The sequence below is a fragment of the Zeus faber genome (assembly GCF_960531495.2).
Source record: "Zeus faber genome assembly, chromosome: 12".
Taxonomy (NCBI): Eukaryota; Metazoa; Chordata; class Actinopteri; order Zeiformes; family Zeidae; genus Zeus; species Zeus faber.
In genome coordinates, this window is record NC_137196.1 from 5,288,481 (window position 1) to 5,313,095 (window position 24,615).

The 24,615-nt window shown below is 41.4% G+C and overlaps 1 protein-coding gene across 2 annotated transcripts in view; it reads right to left on the reverse strand.

The window, feature by feature from the left end:
* The window catches only part of exoc3 (exocyst complex component 3), a 32,154-nt gene extending 10,855 nt beyond the window's left edge, over positions 1 to 21,299 (reverse strand). The window contains exons 1-12 of one of the 2 annotated variants that reach the window (XM_080011051.1): positions 21,176 to 21,299; positions 17,866 to 18,057; positions 17,506 to 17,725; positions 14,963 to 15,135; positions 13,432 to 13,644; positions 12,577 to 12,755; positions 11,594 to 11,710; positions 7,923 to 8,040; positions 4,717 to 4,842; positions 2,831 to 2,931; positions 2,406 to 2,516; positions 1,983 to 2,124 (exon numbers count right to left, since the gene is read on the reverse strand). In XM_080011051.1, the coding sequence (XP_079867177.1) occupies positions 1,983 to 2,124; positions 2,406 to 2,516; positions 2,831 to 2,931; positions 4,717 to 4,842; positions 7,923 to 8,040; positions 11,594 to 11,710; positions 12,577 to 12,755; positions 13,432 to 13,644; positions 14,963 to 15,135; positions 17,506 to 17,725; positions 17,866 to 18,009 (1,644 nt within the window). In that variant the 5' untranslated portion in view covers positions 18,010 to 18,057; positions 21,176 to 21,299. Of the gene's footprint in view, positions 1 to 1,982; positions 2,125 to 2,405; positions 2,517 to 2,830; positions 2,932 to 4,716; positions 4,843 to 7,922; positions 8,041 to 11,593; positions 11,711 to 12,576; positions 12,756 to 13,431; positions 13,645 to 14,962; positions 15,136 to 17,505; positions 17,726 to 17,865; positions 18,061 to 21,175 lie in introns of both variants that reach the window. The other variant, XM_080011050.1, reaches the window with a different exon arrangement.
* Between the last annotated feature and the right edge of the window lie 3,316 nt (positions 21,300 to 24,615).

Here is a 24,615-nt window from a genome sequence, read left to right on the forward strand (position 1 = left end):
TCTCCACCAGGCTGACAGTCATTGCAATGAATGGGTTTTTAAACTAATAAAGTTTACTTCAAGATTCAGTAAGGAATGGGAGATCAGATATTGATAAATCCTGACCCGTTTTTTAAAAAAAGAAAAATGTATTTATAAATAACAAATATTGTATAAAAACATAATAAAAGAGAATGTTGAAGAGAATGTGATTTCATGCTTTAATTCAATCGACATCATCCCTTCTTCTTCTCAGCACTTTCTAAGGACCCATGGTTAAAAAAAAAAAAAACAATTGGCAAAATAACTGCACAAAAAGCATAAAACGCAAGCACAAAACAGATGCTTCCACGGTCAGGTAACCACGTGAAGTGAACGAGTGAGACGCGGGATGCTGGCCGGATTCGCTCGCCACGCCAACTAGCGGCAGCCTACCTGAAGCTCGCTCCTCGTAACTCGGAACGGCACATAACTCGGAAAACTCGTATGTTAGTGTACTCGTAAATCAAGGTACCACCGTATATTCATTTTCACTGCTGCAATCCGACCAATTAGTGACATGGGTAGGTTGTTCCATCTAATTAGGTCTTCTTCAATGGATTTGAGCAATGGTGTAAAGTAGATTGATGGAGACATCAATACCAAGGTATCTAATGTTGCCCATTGTGATGGTTAAGGGAAGTTTCTGGGTTACAGCATTGCAGTCCATCCCACTGAGTGGTAAGACCGTGGTTTTAGTCCAGTTTATTGTATAGTCTGAGATGGCTGAAATTTTAGGTATAAAACTGAACACTTCTGGTATGGATGATATTGGGTTCTGTAAATATAACAAAATATCGTCTGCATACAAACTGATTTTGTGAACAGTTTGCTGTTTGTATAACAATATTACTGTTTTCACGGATGGCCGCCACAAAGGGTTCAATAAAGATGGCAAATAGTAAAGGGGAGAGCCGACATCCTTGTCTTGTGCCGCGTTGTAGACTGAAACGCTGTGAAGTGTAACCATTGGTGATGACAGAAGAGTTTTACAGAATTCTGATCCATTGAATGAGTGACTCTCCAAAGCTAAATTTGTTGAGGGTGGAAAAGAGATATGTCCAATTAACTCTGTCAAATGCTTCTTTGGCATCTACATTAGATTAGACATTAGATTTCATTTAGCGGACGCTTTTATCCAAAGCGACTTACAATTGTTCAATCACCGACGGACGCAGCCATCAGGAGCAATTAGGGGTTAAGTGTCTTGCTCAAGGACACTACAGCATGCTAGCAGGAGGAGCCTGGGATCAAACCAGCTCTACCGCCTGAGCTACCATCCCCCCTAAAGAAGCAATAGCAATATTTAAGTTGTTCATTTGAGATATGCTGAGAATGAATAAACGGCGCATATTGCTGGATGAGTGTCTGCCTTTGACAAAGCCCCTTTGGTCTGGGTGAATTATAAATGGAATTACCTTTTCAATTCTGTCGATTAGTGTTTTACTGATTATCTTTAAATCGTACTTTATTAGGCTTATGGTTCTAAAACTGGAGATGAGGGTTGGGGCCTTATTGGGTTTGAGCAAAACCGAAGAGAGCGGTATTGATGTGCGGAGGTATGGTGGAGGTTGACTTAATCTCTGGAACCATTCTGATGAATACTGGGGATCTAAGTGGCCAGAATTGTTTGTAGAATTCTACTGGGTAGCCATCTGGTCCAGGTGATTTATTGTTGTGCATATAGAGCTTTCCTGAGTTTTTCTAGAGTAAGTGGTTGATCTAATGTGGTAGCCTGCTCTATGGATAGTTTAGGGAGGTCTATATCTCATCGAGGATAGTAGTAGTAATCGCGTTATTCAAAATGCATGTAAACACCCTAATCAAATGATAATCGTAACCTGAGGATTGAGCTTAATCGGGTATTAAGCGCATGTAAACCCAGTGAATCATTTCCATTTCGCTGCGCATCAAAACCCCTCTGTGCCACATTACTGGTGTAGTCCAGTTCCAACGGCTCTTACCTCGAGGTCCAGAAAGACCTCGTCCAATAGGAACTGGCATCCCTCTTTGGCCACCTCATTTAGAGTCTTCTCTATGGCTGCGTCGCTTGCGGTGGGCTCTGACGACAGCGAATACTTCCTCTTCAAACTGTTGATGGACTCTCTAGGAATGTAAGGAAAGTGGAAGTTGATCTATGTAGATAATGCCACACTACTATCCCAGTTACAGCCCAAAAAAGGTTGACTTTTTTATTTTGATGTGAACTTTCATATTTATCAGTAAGACAAAAACCTTTTATGGCTACCTGAAACGCGATGCTGAAGAAGAAGCAGAGAACAATTTTGCGGAATAAACTACCTGTTCCTTCCTACTTCATTCGGTGCCACATTAAAAAGAAAAATTCTCTCAACAATGTGTGAGAGAACAAGGTGTGCATTTCTTACTTGAATGTCTGGCAGTTGTTGATGATGCCGATCATGTACTGGACGTAGAACTGAGGCAGCTTTCTGTCTCGGAGATGCTCCTCTTTGTAGATGATGGCCTCCTCTTTGTACCTATGAAGAATGACAGAAAAAACATGCATTTCCTCATTTATTTATATGACACATAAGACTTGTGTCAAAATATATACAGTATATTGTATATTGGTTGTTCAATCTTTATTCTTAAAGTACCAATCCATAACCCCCCCGAGGTTTTAACAAAAGTATCTCAGACTCACAATCTCTCGCCACTTCAAACTGGCTGCTGGCTACTGAATTCTACCCCTCTATTCCCATGGGACTTGTTCCCATTCACAGGATTCGTTTATTATTCTGGATGTGAACGGTACCAACATTAACTTGCCTGTGTGGTTCTGGAGCCTCACCTGATGAGGAAGGTGTTCATCTGTTTGAGGCAGAGTTTGAGGACCTGCTCTTTGAAGCTCTCGTCTATCTGGGCAGCGACCTGCAGGTTCTGCTCAAACATCTGGAGGGGAGAGGGGCGGAGAAGAGAACAGTGTGCGTTCATCAGTTGTTTAATATCAAATCTCACGCATCAAAAATGATTTTGCGATGTTAGTTATCAAAGTTAACGAGCCAAGGCCTTTACTTAAATAAAATTTATTTCAGCCTGTTTCCTATGTTGGTAAATTAAGACAAAGGATGTTCTCTTCCATACAGTGTGAATAAGCTTATACACACATTCACCGTCCACTTTATTAGGTACACCTGTTCAATTGCTTGTTAACACAAATAGCTAATCAGCCAATCACATGGCAGCAACTCATTGCATTAAGGCTTGTGGACAAGGTGAGGATGACTTGCTGAAGTTCACACCGAGCGTCAAAATGGGGAAGAAAGGGGATTTAAGTGACTTTGAACGTGGCATGGTTGTTGGTGCCAGATGGGCTGGTCTGAGTATTTCAGAAACTGCTGACCTACTGGGATTTTCACGCACAACCATCTCTAGGGTTTACAGAGAATGGTCCGAAAAAGAGAAAATATCCAGTGAGCGGCAGTTGTGTGGACGAAAATGCCTTGTTGATGACAGAGGTCAGAGGAGAATGGGCAGACTGGTTTGAGACGATAGAAAGGCAACAATAACTCAAATTACCACTAATTAGAACAAAGGTATGCACAACACGTCGAACCTTGAAGCAGATGAGCTACAGCAGCATAAGACCACACCGGGTGCCACTCCTGTCAGCAAAGAACAGGAAACTGAGGCTACAATTCGCACAGGCTCACCAAAAACGGACAATAGAAGATTGGAAAAACGTTGCCTGGTCTGATGAGTCTCGATTCCAGCTGCGACATTCAGATGGTAGGGTCAGAATTTGGCATAAACAACATGAAAGCATGTATCCTTCCTGCCTTATATCAACGGTTCAGGCTGGTGGTGGTGGTGGTATAATGGTGTGGGGGATATTTTCTTGGCACACTTTGGGCCCCTGACTACCAATTTAGCATCGTTTAAATGCCACAGCATAATTGAGTAATGTTGCTGATCATGTCCATCCCTTTATGACCACAGGGTACACAGGGTATCCAGCTTCCAGCAGGATAATGCACCATGTCACAAAGCTCAAATCATCTCAAACTGGTTTCTTGAACATGACAATGAGTTCACTGTACTCCAATGGCCTCCACAGTCACCAGATCAATCCAATAGAGCACCTTTGGAATGTGGTGGAACGGGAGATTCGCATCATGGATGTGCGGCCGAGAAATCTGCAGCAACTGCGTGATGCTATCATGTCAATATGGACCAAAATCTCTGAGGAATGTTTCCAACACCTTGTTGAATCTATGCCACAAAGAATAAAGGCAGTTCTGAAGGCATAAGGGGGTCCAACCTGGTACTAGCAAGGTGTACCTAATAAAGTGGCCGGTGAGTCCACACACACACACACACACACACACACACACACACACACACACACACACACACACACACACACACACACACACACACACACACACACACACACACACACACACAGTATATTATACAGTTCTATTTATGCTATATTTACCAATTATTCAACTTTTTCCACACTTCAATCTTAAGGCTTTATCTTTTAGTGAAGGAAAGAAAAAAGTATCTGCACAAAAAAATATAGCATTTATAGCATGATTATCAGTACAATTAGAAAACAGAAAATGAGAAGGGAAAGAAACTGTCAATCAAAAGAAGTTTGAAGTATCAAAATGGTTTGGAGTTCAAATTATTTTTTCTTTACAGGGTGTTTCATAAGGAGCTCTGACTCACCTGGAAGACTATAGCTGGCAGCGTAGTCTGGTAGTAGCCATCTTGGTCTGCCTCCGGCTCTCTTTCTTTCTGCCAGTCCTTCTTGTCCGTTTCCAAAGCTTTGCGCAGCCAGCCGGTTATATTAGACTGGGCACAGGAAAAAAATAAAGCCTGAATGAAAAACTACAGAGCTATAAAGCACTTGTCTCATTGACACCAAAAGACATTTGGCTTTTAATGCAGCTCTGTCGCAGTAAAATATTTTCGCAAGAAGAGTTAAGACCAAGACACATACAGGCAATCCTGATTATCAATATTTAGCACGCCATTTTACTTTATTTAGATGGTTAATACCAGGTGTTAAATTACTGTGCAGACCTGGAGTCCTCAACATTGCCAGCTAATCTCCCTACGCCAACAGTGAAATGTGAAAGGCAACGTTGAATTTGCATGTTTGAGCAAAATTAAATTTTACTGTTTACTTATTGCTTCCAAAGAGTTGAATGATGACTCCTATTGGTTTGTTAAATCATTTGTTAAATACTTTATGTTCTTTAGATAACATAACTACCACAGTGAAATTGGCTACAAGCTGTCGGAAGGTTTAACGGTAGCCAACATACACAGATGAGCCACAATATTAAAACCACTGACAGGTGAAGTGAATAACATTGATCATCTCCTTCCAATGGCACTTGTCAAGTGGTGGTATATTTTAAGCAGCAAGTGAACAGTCAGTCCTTGAAGTTGATGTGTTGGAAGCAGGAAAAATGGGCAAGCGTAGATCTGAGGAACTTTGACAAGGGTCAGTTTGTGATGGCTAAACGACTGGGTCAGAGCATCTCCAAACGGCAGGCCTTGTGGGGTGTTCCCGGTATGCAGTGGTAAGTACACGTATTCCTCACTTAACGACCGAGTTCCGTTCCTAGGACCAGGTCGTTAAGCAAATTGGTCGATAGGCGAGGACCAGTGTTATTTCACGGTAAGGGGGCGTGGTGTTTGCAAACGCTAGTGTAGTGAATACTGACAGACTGCAGGATCGAGACGGACTGAGAACGGTGATGCACGATGAGATGCTTGATGCTGAGACGGCGCACACGCAGGGCACACACCACAGTATTGTATGCAGCGTACAATACTGACTGGTCAGAGAGCTGGTCGTAAGTCTAAACAGTCGTTAAACAGGTAGGTCGTTAAGTGAGGAGTACCTTTACCTACTTAAAGCGGTCCAAGGAAGTACAAGCGGTGAATCGGTGAGAGGATCATGGCCCAAGGCTCACTGATGTGCGTAGGGAGCGAAGGCTAGCTAGTCCGGTCCGATCCTTCAGAAGAGCTACTGTAGCACAATTTACTGAAAAAAGTTGGATGCTGGTTATGATGAAAGGTGTCACAACACACAGTGCATTGCAGCTTGCTGCGTATGGGGCTGGGTAGCCGTAGACCAGTCAGAGTGCCCTTGCTGACCCTTGTCCACCACCAAAAGCACCTACAATGGTCACCTGAGCATCAGAACTTGACCATGGAGCAATGGAAGAAGGTGGCCTGGTCTGATGAATCACATTTTCTTGTACATCATGTGGATGGCCAGGTGCGTGTGCATGATTTACCTGGGAAAGAGATGGCACCAGGATGCACTATGGGAAGAAGGCAAGCCAGCGGAGGCAGTGTGATGCTCTGAGCAATGATCTGCTGGGAAACCTTGAGTCCTGGCATTCATGTGGATGTTCCTTTGAGACGTACCACCTACCTAAACATTGTTGCAGACCAAGTACACCCCTTTATGGCAACAGTATTCCCTGATGGCAGTAGCCTCTTCCAGCAGGAAAATGTTCCCTGCCACACTGCAAATAATGTTTAGGAATAGTTTGAGGAACATGACAAAGAGTTCAAGGTGTTGACTTGGCCTCCAAATCCCCCAGATCTCAATCCAATCGAGCATCTGTGGGATGTGCTGGAACAACAAACCTGATCCCACCTCACAACTTACGCCATGTGCACACGACACAACTCAAGTCGTCAGATTGCTGAACTGTTCACACTCCACAACTTTCTATCTTGTGACCGGGAATCTTGCAGTCTTGTGGTTTGCAAATAACATGACTGAGCGGTGACAGGGGGACACACATTACAAGATCTTTCAGCAGGAGGAATCCCAGACGAGTCTGTCGGGTGTCCAAAATACGTTTTTTGTCACAAAAACACACGCGAGAAGTGACTCCGGAAATGACACTGTGTAACTTCCTGGCCACTGGTGGGGGTTTAGCGAGGGAGTCTTTCTTTCCATGGTTTGCCAACATGAAGAGAGTTTCCAAGGAAGGAAGAACAAAAAGGCTCGCTGGAAAGTCTAAATAATAATAATGATTTTGGGCGCAGGAGGAATGATGTTTCAGTCTTGCTCCTGGTTGGCTGACAAGCTTGTGTGCTGATCCCCTCTGCAAGACAGACAAACATTAAAAAATCTCCCTGCCTTGAGTCGGACCAATCAGCACTGTGTAGGGAGGCAAGGGAACTGCTGTCGTCTGCAGCTGGTGCTTGACCACGCCCCTTGGTCCGCCATGGACGTGATACCATGCGCAGGACAAGATAATTTTTTTAAAGCTTCTGGATCACTGTGGAAATATATTAAAAACCTCGAGAAGATAAGTAAAATAGATATGTTTTGTGCTCCACACAATCCATTTCCCCGTCTATACTTTTCGACTCCTTCCCTCCGCCGTATCTGCTCTCATTGTAGCTAGTTGCGTCAGTCCCGCCTCGATCCTGACACGAGCAGATATTAAACATGCTTGATATCTCGCCTGCCTCCGCAGATCGCATCGTGTGCAGTTCACACCACACGCTCGTCGTTCACGGGATCATGCTGGATTTTCCTCCAATCTGGGGCTTTGCTTGGCGATCCCCAAAAACCTGTCGGTGATCGGAAATTTAGCCCAAAATCACGCAGTCCGAACTCGGCATTACAGGACTTAAAGGATCTGATGCTAAAGTCTTGGTGCCAGATAGCACAGGACACTGAGGTCTGAGGTCTCGTAGAGTGGATGCCCCTACGGGTCAGAGCTGTTTTGGCGGCATGAGGGACCTACACAGTATTAAACTGGTGGTTTTAATGTTGTGGCTGATCAGTGTATGTTGGAAAAACAAAATATAGTCAAGGGAGCGAGCAAGTTAAGAAAGGTCCTTTCTGATCAACATATGGAGACAACAAAACTAAAGACAACACCACTCACAGTGAAGGTCTGAACGTATTTGCTGAGCAGGTCGTCTACCACATCCTGAGGCAGCAGCGGCTCAAGCTGGTTGACATCGCACTCAGAGCGAAGCTCCGGATGACCCATCATGTCCTCACTGGAACACACACACGCATCATTCATTCATCCATCATTTAACTGTTCCAGTGCGCTGGTGTCCAGTCTGATCGAACACATGTTAATCCATCAAATGAAAACAGAAAATCATAAAGAGGAGGGGTTTAATCAAATGAAGAGCGTTTCTAATGTAAACAAGAAGCTGACTGTGTAACCTAATTAAGAATCCATCTATTCACAGGCATCCATTAAGCGGCGTCACATCGCTTCTGCCAATAAACCTCCATCAGGTTTTCCGGCAGAAAACAAAAAACACACTTAAACATAACCTGGACACTTGAATGAAGGCCCTGTTTGGAGGCCGTAGAAGGTAAAAACAAATTGAAGAACTTGAGTATAATATAAGGAAATGTACAAAGCAGCTAGCGGGTATGGATAGATTAACGTACCCTGAAAGACTTCACAAGCTTCACCTGCCAACACTGAGTTACGGGCGAGATCAGAGATAAGATCCTAAAAGTGGCGAACCCATCCTTTAAATCTCCCCTTGGAGTTAAACAAAACATTGTTCTTGAAATGGAAATTGGTAACTAGTTGGGTTTCTACCCTGCAAAACTTGTCCCAGTCAACTGTAAATCCTGTATCTGTGGAGTGAAAATGTCTTGGGAGCAACAATAGCTCCATCACGAAGCGGTAGGTCATACAATCTCACAGAAAGGAATTGCCAAGTGCTGACACGTGTTTAGCTTGCAAAAATGGTCTGTCCTCCTTGCAACAGTCACTATCGGGTTCCAGAGTAGTGCTGACCGATCAATTGTATTTTCATCTCACCGCAACATGAACGTGCACGATAAACACATGGCAAAAGACTGCCTGAAACGTGATGAATAAGAAATTACAATACGCTCCATGCATTCACTGGTTACCTGATTGTTTACTGGTTTTACTGCCGCTGTTACTTTCTAAAGTAATAATTCCATAAATCCCGATGCAGAGTTGCAGTGAAAAGAAGAGACAAGACAGTTGCATGCTGTGGTTTTCTCTGCGGCGCAATGATTGGTATACGGTACGTCGGGCCATGTTGCTGCTACTGCTGCGATGTCAGGAATGAGCTGTTGAATGTCGCCGCTATGCGTCTGCATGTTTACCATAGAGCGGTCAAGAGTCGCTTGTCAACAAATATGCTGTGTATTGAGAGATGCAGACTTCTCTACAAAATCGACTGTAACTTAATAACTTATGATATAATAACTTAATTCTGAATCGATTTTAATGAAATTTTGTTTTTTATAAACATCAGAAAATGAACATGATACCGGTATCTTACAGGAATTTAATTCAGTTACTGGGGGCGGATCGAAACATATTTTTTCATCCACTACCATGTTTAAATAAAGAAGGTATCATGCAAGCATCATATTGCACTTTAATTTAACAATTGAGTATTAAATATTTTATATATTTTAAGATTTTATTAAAAAATTGGACATCTTGTATGTTGTTTTCATTTAAAACCTTGGGCAAAAGTGTTTTACAGAATAAATGGAAAGCAAAGTTATACTTGTCTCCCTTTCTTTTTTTGCTAATAAATACAATCCGAACTGTGAGTTTTGTTATCCATTGCACCCCTACTATTCACCAAATTAATATATGGTCTCTGAGGTCCCGAAAATGCTGAAAATACCACTCAGATTATGCATTTGAGCCAATTCAATTAACACTACAGCATGCTAAGGACACTACAGCATGCTAGCAGGAGCCTGGGATCGAACCAGCAACCTTTAGATCACTAGACCACCAGCTCTACCGCCTGAGCTACCATCCCCATATTATCAATTATGTTTATTATGTTATTATTATGTTTTCCTTTACATAAATAAGTAATAATAATAATAATAATAATAATAACTTACATTTGTATAGCGCCTTTCAAAGAACCCAAGGTCGCTATACAGGAGAGGTGCAGGGGGGGGACAGATTTATGGAGAGAGGAACAAAACAAAAACAAAGGAATAGCTAAACTAACTAACTAATGGGGAAAGGCCACAGTGAAAAGTTGGGTCTTGAGGGTTGTTTTAAAAGTTTCGGAGCGTTACGGATTACGGGAGGGAGAGAGTTCCAGAGGGTGGGGGCTGCCACGCTGAAAGCTCTGTCCCCGAAAGTTCGTAATCTGGTACGGGGCAGCAGACCCATGTATGAGGACCGCAGATCCATGTCTGAGGACCGCAAGTTCCAGGATGGAGTGTGCTGGTAGAGGAGGTCGGACAGGTATTGGGGGGGGGTGAGTGGATTCCCAAAGATAGTAGGTATTCCACATGCACAGAAATATGGTCTTGGTGTAAAGCAGCAAAGGGGGGACCAACTCCATATTAATGTCCGTGATTTTGAAAATAGATGTTCAACAAGCATGTATGGGTGCGGTGTTCGGGTGTCCATACTTTTGACCATGTAGTGTACCTCCCCTTCAGCACAAGTGATACCTATCAGGAACCCGCTCAGATAGACTTGCATCTTCTCATTTACATGATCTCTGGTTCTGAGACAGTAATGTACCATTCCCATGGTAGCATCGCATGCAGTCTAGTGAGAGAATCAGATATGAGCCAAGTTCTCTGTGTTTGTGTGTTTATGTATGTGTGTTTGGAGGAGCACTTGGTGTTTTAAAAGCCCCATGGGGAAGCCTGTGTGCTTTAATCCTTCCAAGCCTACCGATGGCAGCACGCGATGTGCGAACACACACCAGACACATACACACATACACACACAGTTACAGCACGCAATGTGTGCAGCAAGCATGATGTGCAGTCATTGGATTAGCCACAACAGCTTAGCTTGCATGCCAACCCTTACCTTTCATGCTATGTGCCCAAGTGTGTGTGTGTGTGTGTGTGTGTGTGTGTGTGTGTGTGTGTCTAAAGGGCAGGGCTAGCTTTAAATATTGAGTTAATTGCTTTACGAGGCATAATGACAAAACCCTTTCTTTCCTTTGTGTTGTTGGCGGACATGATTTGATCATTGTAAAATTCATGCCGACAGTTTCAAAGAAAATGTAGGGTTGACAGTAGATGCAGAAGTTGCTAGCAAGCAGCTTGTACGGTTTCAGGTGACTTTCTGTACACACACACACACATACACATGTAGATCACCATTTCAATCAACCAATTCACCATTACTAAAACAAAGTAAGATAAGACCTGATTAAAACCACAAAGGCTACTCTTGACATAAATTTTTGAAGCAAGGTGGTAAATTAACTTTTCCATCACAAGCCACAGTTTTTGTAGGATGCCCACATTTTACGTGGATTATGTCCACGCATTTAAAACAAAAAAATAAAATACAGGTATTTCCATTTCACAAATTTCAGACATTAATCATCATATCATCCATATCTCCATAACAACGATCTCGAGTGATGAGATCGTCACTGGATCTTTAAGACGTGTGGTACGTCTTAAAGATCTGAGAGGCTGACTTTGTAGAAATCGAATGAATATTTAAAGATGATTCTTTAGAGAAATACATGAGCAGCGGGTTGTCTACAGAAAATAATAATAAGAATTCATATCAGAATAAAATTGTGTGTGCGGTACCTCTTGTAGGTATTGAGGACCCAGGTGAGCAGAGACACAATCTCGTTGGCCTCCAGATTCTCAGAGGTCAGCTCCTGGACGCGAGCCAACACGGTGTTATGGTACAGCAAGAAAAACCTGAAATACAAAGGAACCCATCATGGGCCGATCTGGAAGTTAGTACCCCGAGTTCCCAAACGCCTCCTAAGCCATTGATCAGCTGTCATTGCACTCACAGCAGCATTTTAAAATGACCATGTTTTATAAACTAAAAAAAAATGATATTTTTATAAAAAAAATATTTTGTATACATTTATACAACATTTGGATATTATGAATATTTGTAAACCCGATGCCACATACATTTACTGTAAAGTAATTATCTAATTACACAAGTATTTTAGAATAAATTTGTCCAATTTATTATTATTTATTTATTTTTCCATTTTCACATACAGGGAATATGTCATGGCAAGATTGGTGCATTGCTCAACAGACCATTTGCATAAAATTTGCAGCCTGAAAAATAAAATAAGAGAAAAGAAAACAAAAAAAAAACCAGCCAAATGTTCAAAAACAGCGAAATTTGCTAAGATTGCAACCAAATAACCAAAGAATCCCATATAGCAAAAAAGACAGTATGTTATGAAACATGGCTTAAAGCCTTCATGTGCAATGTATTCTAGGTAGACACAAAGTTTTGGAACTGTGCTCCTGAAAAAGCACTCGTGCTATCCAGTCATTGGATTTTAATTTTCACTGATCAAAATTGGGTTGCTCTCATTGCTTTATCTTGAGCCAATCCACTTTTGCAGCAAGGTAAAAAGGTAGTCAGCTTTTTTACAAATTGCTTACATGCCAGGCAAATCTATTATTATCCTTTAAAAAGTTGACAAAAGCAGAACGAAATTGAAATATTAAAAAAACTGGTACCTGAACCTGAAGTTCAATAAAATCTCAAGCACTACCCGTAATTGCCTCCACACCGTGGGGGTACGTCCTACCTGTTGAAAGTGTTGTAGTGCGGCGGGAAACACTGCGCCATGAGGTTCTTCACCACGATGAGGTCGTCCAGAATGTACTTCCTGGTGAGCTCCAGGAGGCGGACTAGCCACATCTTGTCCGACTCCCGTGTCTCCGACTGGGTGCCCTCGATGCGTCTGCTGACCGTGCCCTCCAAGACCTGCCGGGCGGGATTTTTCTGCAGTTTCATTCCGTTTCCCTTGTAGTATGTGAACATTTATTCATTTTTTTCTGTACAAGCCCCGAGGAGTCCTTGTAAATCACTTGCGCCAAATACATACAGTACATGATATGTATTTCGCAATTGGAAACTGCAGGAAAACGAGTTAAAGTGAATCAAGAAAGTTAAAACTAAAAATATACAAAATTAAGAAATATTGACAAAATTAAAGACACATTTACAAAAATTTGGAAAAAGGAGGAAAAGTAAGCAGAGAGAATTTACAAAACTTGAGGTACCTTTTCCTATTTCTTTGTATTTTCCAATTTCCATTAAAAAAAATGGAAATTGCTATATAGAAAAGGCTGCCAAAATTCACAACAGCTTTGCAAGAATGAATTGCTGATAATGATGAATTATGTTTTATCTCAAAATTAATTATGTTAAATCGGGAAAAGTCTAAAGTTAAATCGAGACTCAAAAGCGGAAAAACTACCAATGGGACATTCATTAGGGATGCAACAATGGCCTTTTCAAAAATCCAATCATACACACTTCCACCATGCAAAACACTTGGCTGAAAGCCTGACTCAACGACTCGATGTTAACCGATTACCGGGTATGAGTTTTTCTATGATTGGGCGACACGACTGCTCCCCTTCTTCGGCCCCCTTACCTGGAACATGCGCTCCTTCCACTGTTTGGGCCGTCCCATCGGTATGAATCCCGTCTGCTTCTTGCGGTCCAGCATGCGGCGGTCAATCTTCTCCTCACGCTCAATGATGCGCACCACCGAGACCAGCATGGTGGGGTCGTGGCGCACGGTGACTATGCAGCGCTGGAGAACCATCCACAGCTGCTTGGCCAGTTCGTCCGACAAGGCCTGAACCTGGGGGGGTCACGGCAGGGTCACAGCGAAGTTAGCCTATGTTTGACCACCAAATGAAGAAATGGCACGTGGCTTTAAATGGATTCGAAGAAGCGCGCTGTGGTAACATTCTCCCTCCCCTACTGATTGTGGGAGAACTGGTAAAATCAACTTGTGATGTCACTACTGACACTACAGTGCCACACCTGTCTTAGTGTATTTTTTTTACGTCTTGACATAACAGCAATATCACATTTTATTTCGAACTAATATCAAATACAATTAAATAATATCATAGCGCATGATCTAAGAAAAATAGTTTCTGTGCCGTGAAGACTAAAATGTTATTTGTGCTAATATCACAGAAAAAGCCATGCTAATTAAATAAGGTCATAGTGCCTGATTTAGAGAAATTTAAGGTTTTACTCTCGATCGCTATATTTAATGAGCTCATTGTTGTCATGACAGTAAAATCCAAGACTCCATTGAATAATAAAATACTTCACTGAGGAATGACCGTGATCCTTCATGGGCTCAATTGTTGACCCCAAATCTGAAGATTTTTATGATATTTACACTTTTTATTAATTTTTGCTTGTCAATTTTTTTCTTTTAATGCAATTTTGTATATCTACTTTTATTAGCTTATTCTTACCCCGTTTTTAATTTATTTCATAAATTTAATTATTTTAATATTCTAATTTGTACATGCATTTGGCTTGTTTGCTTTGCTTTTATTTTTACTATTTGAAGGCCTTCATTTAATGTAAAGCACTTTGAAATGACTTATGTATTGTGTATGAAAGGTGCTATACAAATAAAGGTAATTATTATTTACAATTGCCGCAGAGCAGCCAAGGTGCAACATTGGCTACAGTAGGTTGCTAGTGGGAAGTGGCATAACTTCCTGTTTCTAGTGTCTTACGTTAGCATGTATGTTGCTAGAACAGCTGATTTGTGGAAGAGCAAATTCCTAAAAACCTCATAAAGTAGTGCATAGTTTTCAACCGATTTTGGTATCACATATACAGACTGTCTATAATTTGAGTTTCCCCATTCTACCATTCTCAAAAAGGACATTTGATGGAGATTTTTTTAGGGTTCAACGTTTGCCGAATTGGATTGCATTAAAGCACAGTGAGAAGTTGCAGCAGAGCAGTACGTTTATTAATAGTAAGCAAGGTTTTACTATGAGTGGTTATAATTGATGTGAAGCAAAGTGCTAATGAGGCCTGGGTTGACAAATGGCAAACCTATCCATTAACTTTTATTTCCAACCACATGACACACGACAGTTTGAAGTCCTGTCGTGTGCGAGCACATTGAAAAAAAAACGTACGTCTTCGAAGTAGATGCGGATGAGGTTCATGTCGCTGGTATTTCTGCTGTCCATGCGGTACTGCTCGTACATCAGGTCGTCGCGGGAGAACTCCAGGTCCATTAGCTTCCTGTGGGCCGGCAGCAGGTCGGCCTGCTCGATCAGCTGCTGAGTCTCCAGCACTATCTCTGGTACTGCTCAGAGAGAGAGAGCGAGAGAGATTATTATTATTATTATTATTATTATTATTATTATTATTATTTCAGTTCCCACAATAGTGAGATTGCTGATTTTGACACTGTTTATTATTGTTCGTTTTCTTTCTTTCACTCTTATTTGAGTGTCAGCGACGTAACTACATTACATTACGTTGTATCGGGTTTGAGTATCGGAGCATTTTTACCAGTACAATACATGAGCAAACTAACGGGCGTGTAAATTTGACCAGCACAGAATCTGAAAAAATATGGCACTGAACGGCCGGTCATCGGTCATGGCTGATCAAGCTGAAAACCGGCCAATTTTGGTCACCGGCCGATCGATGCATCCCACGTTTTATATGTAAACATTAGTCACATTTTTGTGCCTGATTATTACTCCCCCACTTCCCATTTTACCTCAGAAATGCAGCGCCGGTGGATAATAAAGTACTGCTGTGCTGTGTATCAGTGGATGTTGAGTGAGAGGAGAGGGAGGGGAGGGGAGGGGTTACACAACCACAGGTCGTAGCATCTGGTCCAATCCGAGGGATGTAGTTTAAATACCAAACACATGCACAGTATTATTTTGTATTGATTGATTGTTTGTTTCCGTAATTAAATTACAATTATATTTATATAAAAAATAGATTCCGTAGTTTCAGCTGGCATTTCGTACCTGCGTATTATTAGACTAAGAATTGCATAGTTGATACACAAAATCCCTGCAGGTTGGCAGGTCTGCATTTAAGACTGATAATTTGTAAAACAGTCAAGAGCAGTGGCATATGCATAAATGGAGATTCCAATACGCATCTCTGCTCTGTTGCGCATGCCCTTTACCTGTGTGCGCGCGCTCCACGGAGCCTGCAGCGGGCTCCCGCTGGCGCCAAGATATAGATTATTTTCTTGCCACATGGATAATTGTGATCAGACGAAAAAACAAGGGCAAATTGCACTTAATTGCAAAACTTTATGGGCACATTTGCACTGTCATATCATTAGCGCACTATATTTTGTGAATCGGACACTGAAACAGCACAGATAGAGGGTGCAATTGGGGGGGGGGAAGAGTCCACGGTCAATTAATGGTGGAGGCCAACGCTATTAATATACGATAAATTGTGCAGCCCTAATATATATCTGTATCACTGTTCTGGGTTTCTGGGTTACTGCATACTGTGCTGTATTGTTGTTCTAAATTAGTAACTATTGTGCATCATCTCCGCGTTGTAAAGGCATTTCATTGCATATATGTATGTAAATGTATGTGACGAATACACCTCTTGAATCTTAAATCTATCTAATATAGATTTATTTTGTATTTCATCATTTTGCTGGTCAAAGTTACAGCAGTGCATATGGTGTGTGATATAAAATATAAACACAATAATCATTGTTGAGTTATCATCACTGACTGTCTGCTATCTTAAATTGAAGGACTTCTGGAGAAACTAAACTCTGCAGTTGCTCCACTCCTCACTTCAACTTTGCGCGCCGGCCGGGAGGGGGAGGGACAGACCATTAAACATATGGGGGATTTATTTTGTGCGTGTCAGATTATTATTTATCATTTCTAGGGTTGTACTGACTCAGAATTTTGTCAGTCAAATCGGATTTGGCTGTTCAATGCAAATGAAGTGCACAGTTTAATTCACTGAGGAACGGCTTTGTGCCCCGCCCCCTGATTCTCCAAATAAAACAACTAAAAACACAGTTTTTAGTTGTTTTATTTGGAAGAACAGGGCACAGCCCTCCACCATCAGGGCGCACGGAGAGCTGCGTTCGCATCGGTCTCCGGACGCGGAAGATTCACACATATAAATATATACAACAAAAGAATATATATATATATATATATATATATATATAAAATAACATTTAAAAAGTGCCACCCCCCCCCCCCGTTGGTTAAGCACAATCCCGCAAAGATACTTGCTTTTTCACCGCGGTAACAAAAAATTCATGCCGTCACAGACCTAAGTACAGCTCTATGATGAAGTAGTATGTCCAGTAGAAGCCATCATTTTTTTTACTCACGTATTAAAGCCATTCTTTGACGCCATTCTTGGAGCAGCATTTGATTCTATTCAAAGTGTGTCAATACGATCAGATGGTATTAGAGGAAGAAAAAACTAAGTCACAGAGACATTATTTGGGGTGTTATACTATACTTGAGCCACAATTTTCACTAATTCACCACGCAATTTAACAAAGGGGGGCACTCGGGCGAAAGACAAAGACAATAAACACTTCTAATTCTTCTGCTGTCACTTGTGGACTATGGCATTTGAGCAGTTGCTCTGGACCTCGCTAAGGGGAGGCAAACCTTTATTTCCGTGATACTTTTTTGGTTTGTTTACCGACCTGAGAAGATGTTCTTGAGGTTCTCCACGGCAGACGCAAGCTGACTGTGCTGTACCACTGCGTCTTTGACATCCTTGAGGTTCTCGATGGTGTTGATGCTCTGCCTCCAGTCCTTGCTGACGTCGGCCAGCGAGCTCTGGATGTCCTTGACGTCCACCAGGGCGCTGTGCAGCTGGGTGAGCCCCGTCCTGACGCCGTCCAGCTGGGACTGGATGGCTGCCTGTAGGAGGTGTAGTTGGATGATCGACTGTTCGATTGACTGATTGATTCATTGAGTAAACAAGTTGGTGGGTGAAGGAATCAGCATTGTGAAATTAAATGTATGAATGAATAAGTGAATGAATGAAGGCAGCCTTTCACCTTCAGTCTGGCTTCCACAGAGGCCTTCTTGCGAGCCTCTCTCCTCCGATACTGTTCGACCTTATCCAGCTGGTCGGAGCGCTGGAGCATCCCGGCCACGCGCTGCACAGCCGTGGCCACGGCCTCTCGATTAGTTTCCTCCATGGTGGTGACGAAACGGTCTCCAGGAATCGGTAGTGAAAACAATCTTGACTGCTGGACCAAAACAACAGGAGAAATATAATAAAGCTTTCCCTAGATCTGCCCATGTTTACGAGCCCAAGAGTCACAGAAAGGAATCACCTTCTGGTATTAACCCTATTCAGACTGTTCTTATCATAGCTAAAACACACAGACATCCGTTTTTCAGTGATTAAGCCATAATTATTGAGTATACCAAAATACAGAGTAAGACATTACTATGACTTAATTAGTATATGATAATTACATTAGGCATTACACTGACTGTACATACTGTAATAAGCTAGTAATCACATAGTATGTTCATATTTATATACCCTTGATACCCAAAACATTAATTTATCCTGTTCATAGTATCGCATTTTGTAGATTTGTATATCTTAAATATCAATTACTATATCAATTACGACTATTTTTTAGCTATTTATATATATTTGACAATTTCATGTATCTTTATTAAATTTTTTATCAATTTAATTGTGATTCTATTCTCCATTTTTTCAGACTGTTGAGCATTTTTATTTTTTATGCTAGTGGTCTGTAATGAAATTCACCAAAACGAATTCTCATTCTAGTTCATGTTATATTACATAGCCTCATATTTATATCTATATAAGGTCTTACTACATCAAAGTTATGACCTAGTTTTTTATAATTACTGTATGACTTGATAAAAATCATGATCATCTCATTATCATTAGCGGCTGATTCACAGACATTGCGCTAAACACGGCCATAAAGTTTTTCTGCCGAGTGTGATTTGCGCTTGTTTGCGTTCAATCGCAATTATCCATGTGGAAAAGAAAATAATCTGTACATCCCAGAGTCGGGGGTTCCACGGAGCCTGACATGGGACTGGAAACACAGGGCTTTTTCTGTTTTGTTCAATTTTTATTTATTTATTAATTGTACTTTATTGTTCTCTCTGGGGGAAATTAATCCTCTGCATTTGACCCATTCTATACCTATGCAGTGGGCAGCCGCAGTGCAGCACCCGGGGACTAACTCTATGCAGCTTATTAACTGATCATTAATCCAATTACATGATCAATCCATTCAGCTGAGCACAAGATGTGAGCGACATCAAACCATCAACCACAGGCTTGAACAAGTAAAAACAGAAAAGTGAAATAATTGTCGTTGATCGGTACTAGAACCAGATACCTTTCTCAGGGGGGGACGAGACATGCATTTAGTTGTGTTTAAACACACACGATTCATTCACAGTAGGGGTTCACCAGGGTCGTGTCTCACAAAGTAAAATTTCAACATAACATAACCTCATTATTTGGCTATTATGACTTTTTTTTCTCCTTACTTTAAAGATGTTACTGTCAAATATACAGTGATCAGCCACAACATTAAAACCACTGACAGGTGAAGAGAATAACATTGATCATCTTGTTCCAATGGCAACTGTCAGGGGGTGGGATATATAAGGCAGCAAGTGAACAGTCTGTTCTTGAGGTTGATGTGTTGGAAGCCGGAAAAATGGGCAAGCACAAGGATCTGAGACACTTTGAAGAGGGTCAAATCATGATGGTTAGATGACTGGGTCACAGCATCTCTAAAATGGCAGGTCTTGTGGGGTGGTCCCAGTATGTAGTGGTTAGTACCTTCCAAAAATGGTCCAAAGAGGGCAACTGGTGAACCAGCGACAGGGTCATGGGTGCCCGAAGCACTTTGATGTGCGTGGGGGGTGAAGGTTAGTCCTCTGGTCCAATCCCACAGAAGAGCTACTGTAGCACAAATTGCTGAAAAAGAGAATGCTGCTATGATAGAAAGGTGTCAAAACACACAGTGCCTCCCAGCTTACTGCGTATGGGGCTGTGTAGCCGCAGACCGGTCAGAGTGCCCCTGCTGACCCATGTCCACCACCGAAAGCGCCTACAATGGACACGTGAGTGTTAGAACTGGAACACGGAGCAATGGAAGAAGATGGCTGGGTCTGATGAAACATGTTTTCTTATACATCATGTGGATGTAAAAGAAAACATCATGTGTGCGCCGTTTACCTGGGGAAGAGATGGCACCGAGATGCACAAGGGGAGAAGGCAAGCGGGCAGAGACATGCTCTGGGCAGTGTTCTACTCGGAACCCTTGGGTTGTGGCATTCATATGAATGTTACTTTGACATGTACCACCTAACTAAACATAGTTGTAGGCCAAGTTCACCACTTCATGGCAACGGTATTCCCTCATGACAGTGGCCTCTTTCAGCAAGATAATGCAGGATGCCCTGCCACACTGCAAACATTGTTCAGGAATGGTTTGAAGATCATGACAAAGAGTTAAAGGTGTTAACTTGGCCTCAAAAAATTCCGCAGAGCTCAATCCGATCGAGCATCTGTGGGATGTGCTGGAACAACAAGCCCGATCCATGGGGCCCCACCTTGCAACTTACAGGACTTAAAGGATCTGCTGCCACGTCTTGGTGCCAGATACCACAAGACACATTCACAGGTCTTGCTTCAACGGGTCAGAGCTGTTTTGGCGGTTTTAATGTTTTGGCTGATCAGTGTATGGCCGTAGTCATTTCTGAATATTAGACGTTGTAATAATTCAGCAATAACATTGAAGCAATTAATGAAACTAAATAACAGAATATCCCATCTATATTTACACCCACGGTCAATATTAGCAACCTTGCTATGAAAATGTACTGGCCGAATAAACAGATTCAGAATTACAGTAACACTTAATGGTAAAGTCCCGTATTTTTATTTTATTAATCCCGTCTCTTGATCATGCTGTTAACGCTTTGATTTTGGATGTATTATCGTTTTTCTTTTCACACACATCACACCCTAATTGATCAGAATCAGTATCATAAGAATTGTTTCCATCCATCGTTGCCTTGGACGAAAAACAGTTTGAAAAATAAACCTTATACAACGTTTGGTTTTCCGGTTTTCTCCATTAAGACATTATTTTCTAGCTAGGATTCTCTCCACTACATTATGGTACAAATATCAAAATATAATTTTGTTTCTTTACGGTAACTTTTGAACAACTCTCTGTTAGCGCGACAAGCTAACGCCAAGCTAACAACAACCCCGGCACACACAAGAGTGGACGGCCTGTTTTTCGTTGCCAACTAACGGCCTAAAACAAAACAAACATTTCTCACCCGCTCAAGTTAACATCGCAGAGAGCGTGGAAAACAAAGCTGATGTCTAAAAGCTAAATCCCAACATAACCGTTTTGTGCCCAGTGTTGACAGTTCCTGGTCGGTCACTGCGAGCGCCTCGCCCAGCCGCAGCTGACCAGCGAGCTGGAGGCTCAAACGCTTCAGTGCTGCGTGCTTTTTGCGCAGTATCGCCGTTTGAATGCGCAGGTCTGGTCGTTTGTATGCGTCGGAGCCTCAAATGAATTATGAATTAAGTACGAATTAAATAATATCAATTATTATTAATTATCAATGAAGCGTTATTATTAACGTAACGTGTTGGGAAACGACAGGAGGTTATTATGTAAAAGCTCGGGCATTTGGAAGACAGTGGGTTTTATTATTAAATTAAAATGAATTAAATGCATCACTGTTATTGGGAAATGGCTATTATCAAATATTTATAAATAATAATGTTAATGTTTTAATGTACTCTTTAAAACTTAAATGGTGGCTGTGTTTAATTATTCTCTTATTTGAATATTTATTAATTTAATAATTTGAATTTAAGCGATTTGGTCCTCCATGCATTCGTCCCACTCACATTGGCCTTCCTCTTTCAGAGCTGTGTGGGATGCTTCAAGTTGTTGTATCAGAATTGGCTGCAGGCTCAACAGGCTCAAATGAAGGTCAGACACTTTTATTTTGCAGTTGTACTTTTATTTTATTATTGTGCTGGGTACTTCATTGGTGTTGGCCAGCTATAATATTGTGGGAAGTGTAGCTATTCAAGTTAAAAAGAGAAAAAAAAAGACATCTGTTTAGTCTTGCAACATTTATTAAACAAGGTTCACTTCACAAGTTCAGGAGAAGTATTTTGGCCGTCTGTCAAAAAGTAGTGACTGGAGCAAACTTGGTTGTGTAAAAAGTATACTTTAATGTTGTTGTTTTGTTCATTTTCAGTGTGTTTGACCTTAAATATTTATTTTTAATGATTCAACTTATTATGCACATTTTATACTTTCGCAAAGAAGCCTATACATTTTAAGACTCATACTTTAATCTGTCATTATTTAAAAAATGTATAAATTGAATGATTGTTGTGTATAAAAGTGAAATAACTTTATACCAAATTAATGAATCAATCGATTTTCTAGATCTTTGGGATCGATTAAAGAAAGCATGAAATATGTTCACACCTTTCACACTATTTTCATCGAAACACATAAAAAGACAGCAATTTGCTTGAAATGCATTTTATTAACATTGTTCACCGCTCCAGCAGATCCCATGGATACATTTGACAGTAGGCTGCTACCAAAGCTAGAATGTTGAACAACACAACAAATGTGAATCTGAGACATCTGAGAGTTAAGCACAATGTTATGACCTAAAATATCACAACATATCAAAATATATGTTCTATATAGAAAGGGAAACAGAATAGAAAGGACACAGGAACTTTAAACCGTGCACTGCCCTACAAACAAACACAAACACCAAAAGCACAAAAACACTTTTATCCTGCACTGAATACCCATCTACATTTTGTTTCATAAAAAACAAAACATTGAATAGAACAAAAAAAATATACATTTGGGGAAATAAAAACAAAAAAAGCTAATGCCAGTGCAAATGTGTTGGAAAAGTTTCAAAAGTTAAAAATAGGAAATCCCGTTACAATAGTGGGCATTCAACGCTGTGCCTATGAAGTGATGTTATTGACATTGTTGAAATCAGATAAGTCAAATAAAAAAAAAAGACTTTGAACCATCACAAATGAATAGACGACACAAAGCTCAAACACAAATTCTACCAAAAAATAAAAAATAAAAAATAAAAATCACAATTTGAAGGGATTCTAGGTTATTGTGCCGTGTTGACAGAAAACAGTTCTAATTCTGATTCCACTCCGAGAAAGAAAATGTGTTTATATACTTACTGAAGAGTGCTTTCAAATTTAGTACGTTACCCAACTATGAAAATACATACAACATTTTAAACAACATTAAACAATTCAATATTTTGATGGGGTCAGAGCTCATCAAATTAAGATGGGAAACAAATGTCAGAGAGCCGACTGACCGGGTTGTGTCCTCTTGTTTTGACACAGTAGATATTAGTCATAATTTCACCTCTTTATTCCCAAGCTAATTTTATTATTTTCACTCAAACAAAAAATCTGAACATTTCGTTAAAATGATCTTCAGCCATTCACAGAAAAGGCTAAATGAAAGTAGTACATTTTGGACATTCTGTTAAAAAAGTATAATTAATTGAGCCCAAGTACACATTCTAGATACTATGAAAAGGAGTAGGGTAAAGCTGGTGAGGTGACTTAAATCGCCACACAGACCTTTCCATAGAATATGTGAAAATATTTCAATGATTGAAAGAAGAACTGTTAAATTCCAGCATTTTTTTTTTAAATTTCAACATTTTTGTCCCAATGACTGTATTACTCATGAGTAATTACAAACACACAGAGTCATTAAAAATGCACAAATCACATTTCAAATCCATTTACAGGCCTTCTCACCATAAACAAAGGCAAAGTAACAATTCTGTGTTAGGCTTTACTGCAATACAAAAATATTTTTTGTGTGGAAACGTAACGTTTAGTGTGTGAAAACATAAAAAAACTACTGCATGTATACATAACCGTTTGATCGATTCACCAGAGTGTTCAGACCACATATGGGCACCACGTCTCTCTGTAGCTTTCCAATGTCCTGTCCCTCGCTGTCGCACCACGGAGGCGAATCCAAAGGTTCACGCTTTATTATAGAGTGGATCATGCCGAGATGGGGCCCCAGGAACTCATAATCCAGTTTGTCCTCTTGGTTCATTCTGCCAGAGTTGTAGCCTTTGGCGATCGTGCCGTTGTCCCAGTAAACCTGGTCCGTCTGGCCCACCTGGCCGGTGGAGAAAGGGTCCGACGCTCTATGGGGGGCAAACAGCGCCAGGTGGTCCTTGCTGGTGAGGAGCGCTTTGGCGGGCAGTCTGCTTAGAGCTGCCGCATAGAGGTACTTCTGCTGACCACTGAGGGGCGGAGGGCTGAGCCTGGTTTCTAGACCTCGGCCACAGGATCTGCCTTTGGGACAGGTGGTGTAGTGGGTGTACAATTCGTCCTCGGCCTTCACATGGTTGTGGTGGCTGTGGTTGTTATGCTGGTTGTGGATCTGATTCTCCGGGTAAGCCGAGGCGGTGAAGCGATGCTTCTCCCACGCCCCGTTGTGTGCCATGGCAAACAGACCCCGCCTACCCGCTCCCTCCGAGTCAGAGTCGTCTTCCGTCTTGATGCTGGCCTCCGGCGGAAGAAGTACACTGTCGAAGCAGTCCATGGCGGACGCGTACTTCCCGTCTTCACTCGTCACCTCCCCTCCTCTTCCTTGCCCTTTGGTTCCCTCGCAGTAGCTCTCTGTATCTTCGGGAACACTTTGGTACTGCCGCCCCCCCTC